The sequence below is a fragment of the Plecotus auritus genome (assembly GCF_963455305.1).
Source record: "Plecotus auritus genome assembly, chromosome: 1".
Classification (NCBI taxonomy): domain Eukaryota; kingdom Metazoa; phylum Chordata; class Mammalia; order Chiroptera; family Vespertilionidae; genus Plecotus; species Plecotus auritus.
Window position 1 is genome coordinate 201,913,760 of NC_137770.1, and position 6,225 is coordinate 201,919,984.

Consider the following 6,225-nt stretch of genomic DNA (forward strand, 5'->3'; position numbering starts at 1 on the left):
CTAATGACCTTTATCCACTGGAAACAGGGCTTCTTTGAAGGAATAGCTGATTCCAAGTCTGGGAAAGAAAAAGTATAAGATGAGCCTATAATATCTTATTGTATCTGAAAGTGAGGAAATATTTAAAAAATTATGGGGACTTGTCAAAAGCAACAAAAGCCAGATTGAAGGGGCTCCACTGGCCAAGTCAGGAATCATTTGAAGATCAGAATAAATGCAAAATAACAGATGACAACCTATTAAATAAAATAGAATTGTAACAGATGTACCACGCTGGTGAAGGGTGTTTCTGAGGGGGACTCTATGCATGTGTGGAGTCAGAGGGTACATGGGAAATCTCTGTACCTTCCTCTCAATTTTGCTGTAAACTGAGAACTGTTCTTAAAAATAGCCTTTATGAAAACCATCAGAGGAACTGGGAACCTCCTAACTTACCTGAACATGTGGAAATTGTTGCACAAAGGTCACTGAGAACCACCCAAAGACCAGCTGAATAGAAGTCGTCCTCTAAGGTTATAAAGAAGGAGCCACGTTGACACAGGCTGATACCATCATGCCTCCTTGGGTAGCCTTCCCCAGCCTCATACTGCTTTGGGAAGATGCTGTAGTTTCTGTGTCATATGTGACTGGAGTGGTGGGTCAGTCTGTCACGCTACCCTGCATCTTTTCAACAGCTCATGAAATCTCACCCACGTGCTGGGATCGAAGGGCATGTCCTTCATTCAATTGCTCAAATGAACTCATAATGACCAATGGCTACCATGTCACCTTTGAGAAGGACAAACACTATAGGATGAATGGAATCATTTACAGAGGGAATTTGTCTTTAACCATACAGAATGCAGCCCTGTCTGACACTGGCACCTATTGTTGCCGTATTGAGTTCAAAGGGTGGTTTAATGGTTATAAAAAGAATATATTTTTGGAGATAAAGCCAGCTCCACCTAAAGTCACCAGTGTTCCAACACCATCTAAGGTCTTCACCTCTGCTCCTACAACTCCAGCACCAACACTGAACCTTAAGACAGCTCCACATAAGGTCACCATGGGCACAACATCACCTATGGTCTCCATGTCTGCTTCTACAAAGCCAGCAGGCGGGTGGCAGACATTCAAGACAGAAACCACTTCATCTTCTGCAGTGCAGACAACAGAAACCCAGCCTATCAGACCACAGGAAACAAGTGTGACCAGCTCATCATTGAACTCTTCTGGCCCAATGGATGTGAATAGCACTGTGACCCAGCCTTCAGATTGTGGTGGGCAATATAATGAAACTCACACAAGCTTGAAACAAAATACACAAAGGAACACCAGTAAGTTATACATTGGACTCTCCAGTGCTGCCATGATATTGCTCACCATTTTGGCTGCCATACTTTCCAAAAAATATTTATGTGGGAAAAGAAAGGTGTTTCATATAATCAAAGAGTTTCTGACTGGAACTTCACAAAATGGAACCTCAGTGCACTACCAACCACATGAGAACCTCTGCTTTGAGAACGATCTTTACAACATTTATCAAGACCCAGCAGTCCTCTAAGACTTTAGGCCCTTGACTGCAGAAAGCACTGACCATATCTCACCATGCCAGTTCTTTTAAGCTCCAGGATGATTTTTCTGTCCATATTTCATGGCGTTCCAATCTGTCTGTGATGTTGGTTAGAGTATCTTTAGCTCATCAGTGTGAAGTCAACCTCATTGGTAATTAGTATTAATTTTTTTATATTAAAATTGGCTCAATTTTTCTGGTCATAGCAGAGCCTTCTCCTAAATATGAACTGAACACTTAAGAATTATATATTCTGTATAGACCTTATGAATCCTGTATCCATCAAGAATTCTCATTGGGTAGGCATGAAATAAACCAATACCTTGGTCACTAAAGCTGTCACAAAGAGGGGAATAGGACTTAAAATCAGAAAATTCGATTTGGTACTTAAATGAATTCACTTGGAAGCATTTCATGATTAACTCTTGTTTGTTTGTTTTATCTGGCAAGCAAAACATTACATTTCTTAAGTTCCCCCAAAGGTTTCAAATTATGGAGGAATACAGATTTTTATTTCCTTCATGGGGAAATAAAGTCAGCGTGATTTCACCGTTTAAAAAAAATAGCCTTTAGCCTAGCTAATAAAAGAGTGATATGCAAATTGACCATACATCTGCTACACCCACAAGCCACGCCCACCAGCCAATCAGGACCAAGTATGCAAATTAACCCAACCAAGATGGCTGTGGTCACAGTGAGAGCAGGAGGCTTGAGTTTCCCTGGCAATGGAGGAAGCCAAGCTTTCCACCTGCCCTGGCCTGCCTTGGCCTCCGCTTAAGGCTACAAAGTTTCAATTATAGAAGATAAATAAATCCCCCCCAAAATGGCAGCAGCCACGGACCTGGAGAGAGCAGGAGGCTTGGGTTTCCCCGGCAATGGAGTAAGCCAAGCTCCTGCAGCCCTGGACTGCCTTGGCCTCCACTCAAGGCTACAAAGTTTCAATTATAGAAGATAAATAAATCCCAACAAAAATGGCTACAGCCACGGAGCAAGCAGAAGGCTTGGCTCTGCTCAAGGCTACAAAATTTCAATTATAGAAGATAAATAAATCCCAGATACCAGGGCCTCTGCTTGGGTCCCTGGGGGGCGTGGCCAGCCTTCAAACCACCACAGGCCCCTCGCCCAGGCCACCCCACGCCCCAAGGGAACCCCCATCCTGATCCAGGACACCCTTCAGGGCAAACCATCTGGCCCCCACCCATGCACCAGGCCTCTATCCTATCTAATAAAAGAGTAATATGCAAATTGACCGTCACTCCAACACACAAGATGGCTGCCCCCATGTGGTCAAAGATGGCCACCACAAGATGGCCATCAGGGGAGGGCAGTTGGGAGGGACCAGGTCTGCAAGGGAGGGCAGTTAGGGGTGACCAGGCCTGCAGGGGAGGGTAGTTAGGGGCAAACAAGCTGGCAGGGGAGCAGTTAAGCATCAATCAGGCTGGCAGGAGAGTGGTTATGGGGTGATCAGGCTGGCATGCAGAAGTGGTTAGGGGCAATCAAGAAGGCAGGAAGGCGAGCAGTTGGGAGCCAGCAGTCCTGGATTGTGAGAGGGATGTTCGACTGCCCATTTAGGCCCAATCATACTGGAATTGGGCCTAAACGGGCAGTTGGATATCCCTCGAGGGGGCCCAGATTGAAGAGGGTGCAGGCTGGGCTGAGGGACACACCCTCCCCCCGTGCACAAATTTCATGCACCGGGCCTCTAGAGAAAAAAAAATAGAAAATCACGGGTCCATATTTAAATAAGCAAACAAATGGAAACCATTATGATAAAGAGTATTTTATATGAAAAATGTACCTTTTACTGAAAAAAAAAACAACTGAGAAAGGAAAAAGTAACTTCACATTGGACAACCTGGCTGACACCACCTCATTCAAATCATTAAAGTGAACACCACCAGCAATAAAACAAATGAAATTGTGCTCTACCTGATAAAATGCAAAGAAAACAGTGGAGTATCACTTTTGCAATATTCCTGCTAAAGATGCATAACCCGAATCTAAGCATAAGGAAATGTTAGACAAACACAAATAGAAGGACATTCTGAAAACTAATTGGCCTATAGTCTTCAAAAGTGTCAGGATCATTAGTCAAGGAAAGACTGAGGAGGTGTCCCAGACTGGAGGAGCAAAAGCAATAAGTCAACGAACTGCAGCATGTAATGTCGAACTGCATCCTTTAGCTATAAAGGAGATTATTTAAATGTGGTCTGAGGGTGAGTCTACTCAAGTCTCCAGGAATCAGCTTGAAGTGAAATATAATACAGGTGGGTCTTTGTCCTTCCAAACCCCTGGCAATACACTGCTTCCATTAACTAGCAACTTACTAAAAATCATAGTCATTCTTATTAATAATTCATAACAAATTAAACTTGGTTTTCCATCTTCTCAGCCAATTACTTACTACATAACCACTGTTGAGGTTGACAGACCAAAGATTACCAAGAACATACCTGTAAAAAAAATTAGGTTGAGTATGTGTTCAGTTAGCGACACCCCTAGGAACCACAGGAGCATCTCGGTAAGGGGGAGTTGAGAAAGGTTTCTTATGGGATTTGAGTTTATGCTGGATGCTTCCATGGAGGAGCAAAGGAAGCAAGGACCAATTCTGGATTGGAAGCTCTCAAGAAGCAGGGGAAACTCCGTGACTGGGAATCTTAACACATTTTGTCTGAAAAGTAGAAGATTAAAGCAAGCCTAGAATGGCCATTGATAAAGAAGAAGCAATAATTCATGTTAGACAGAAGAGGGGAGTGTTTAGTCATTTCTGTTGTCATGTAGGACCTTGAGGATGGCTGTTCTTAGCACTGTTTATTTCTATGGAGAATGTTGTGGTCTGATTGTCATCAGTGCCATTTTTTATTTTCTCAACAAAAAAAAAAAGAGGGGGGATAAGTAATACTATAAGAAGGAGACACAGTATAAACAGAAGAAGCAATAATTGACAACGTGTTATTGAGGGAATAGTCAAAACATTAGAAGAAAACATTGAACTAAATTAATAACAAGAAGGAGGCGGAGAGGGAGAAGAAGGAGGAAGAGGTGAAGGAGGAGGAGGAAGAGGAGAAGGAGGAGGAGGAGGAGGAGGAGGGGAAGGAGGAGGAGGAGGAAGAGCTGCTGCTAACTGCTGCCAATTCTAATAACACATTTTCATATATTTCTGTGTAAAGGTCTACTTTGGCAGACCTTTCTAACTTTTAGGTTTGGAGGAAACATGCTTTTCTCATGTTTCCATAGAGAGAAGTATGACTGGACATAATACTAAACACTGACAAAACCTGGACAGTGTTCACAGATTGTGGAAGTTATTTCAGACTGTGGAATAAAGAGTGAGGGTGAATTACATTCAGTTCTTTTCTGCAATGACTTAATGCCTCATTGCTTCTTTGGACCATAAAGAGTTCCCAGACTACTCTTCTAAAAGCTCTCCTTTTCTTTGATCCATTACCAACCAATTGTTCAAATGGATAGGCCATTGGTTCTCCATCAAAAAGGAGAGATGGAAAGGATGGGGATATAGTCAATATGGTGAGGGCTGTGAACTGAGCCAAAATAAATGAAAGGCAAGAGTCTCTAAGGGGAAATACTTATTTTAATTCTTCCGCCCATATCACACAGTTAAAATTCAGCATAGAGGGATCATTGGAAGATACTGAAGAGCCATCATTAATATCAGGTGTACAAATTGTATCTAAAACTGTTAGGCACTGGGACGCAGTCAAAAACACTGATCAAGAGGTACACACTTACTTCAGATCCTTCAAAAATCCTCTGAAAAAGTCAGTGTTCTCTGGTCTATCTGAGAAGTAAAAGCAAACAGTTGCATGTTATATATATATATTACATATATATTAAGTATTTACAGTTGCATGTAATATCTATACTAATAATAGAGAAATATGCAAATTGTCCGGGATGTATCACATAACGACCAATCAGGACAGAAGCAGAGCCATGGTGGAGAGCTCTCAGCATGCCTGCACCAGCGGTCTCAGCATGTCTGCGCAGGGGAGGAAGGTAGAGCCTGTGCTGGAGCTCTCAGCATGTCTGTGCATGGAGAGGAAGGGAGAGCAGATAGGCAGTTAGGGGATCTGGCTAGCAGGGGAGAGCAGATAGGTGGATCAGGCCAGCAGGGGGGAGCAGTTAGGCAGTTAGGGCGATCAGGCCAGGAGGGGAGAGCAGTTAGGGCAGGGGTGGGCAAACTTTTTGACTCAAGGGCCTCAATGGGTTCTTAAACTGGACCGGAGGGCTGGAACAAAAGCATGGATGGAGTGTTTGTGTGAACTAATATAAATTCAAAGTAAAGGAGCGGAGGGGAGAGCAAGAGAACCGGATAGAACAGCCGGATCCAGCCCGCGGGCCGTAGTTTGCCCAAGGCTGAGTTAGGGGGATCAGGCTGGCAGGGGAGAGCAGTTAGGACCATCAGGCTGGCAGGAGAGCAGTTAGGGGCATTGGGCAGGCAGGCAGGTGAGTGGTTAGGAGCCAGTGCTTCCAGATTGTGAGAGGGATCCTGGATTGGAGAGGGTACACTATACTAGAGTGCACTATATAATACTAGAGGCCCAGTGCATGAAATTTCGTGCACTGGGGCCGTCCCTCAGCCTGGCCTGAACCCTTTGGCAGTATGGGAGCCCTCAGGGAATGTCCGACTGTGGCCTAAACCACAACCAGAC

General features: G+C 43.9%; 1 protein-coding gene across 1 annotated transcript; it reads left to right on the top strand.

Moving 5' to 3' along the window:
- Positions 1-553: 553 nt before the first annotated feature.
- LOC308241954 (hepatitis A virus cellular receptor 1 homolog) lies at positions 554-1,543 on the top strand (the record flags this gene model as incomplete). Its single annotated transcript, XM_080655655.1, has 1 exon — positions 554-1,543. The coding sequence occupies one exon, from the start codon at positions 554-556 to the stop codon at positions 1,541-1,543; it is 990 nt and encodes a 329-aa protein (XP_080511781.1).
- Between the last annotated feature and the right edge of the window lie 4,682 nt (positions 1,544-6,225).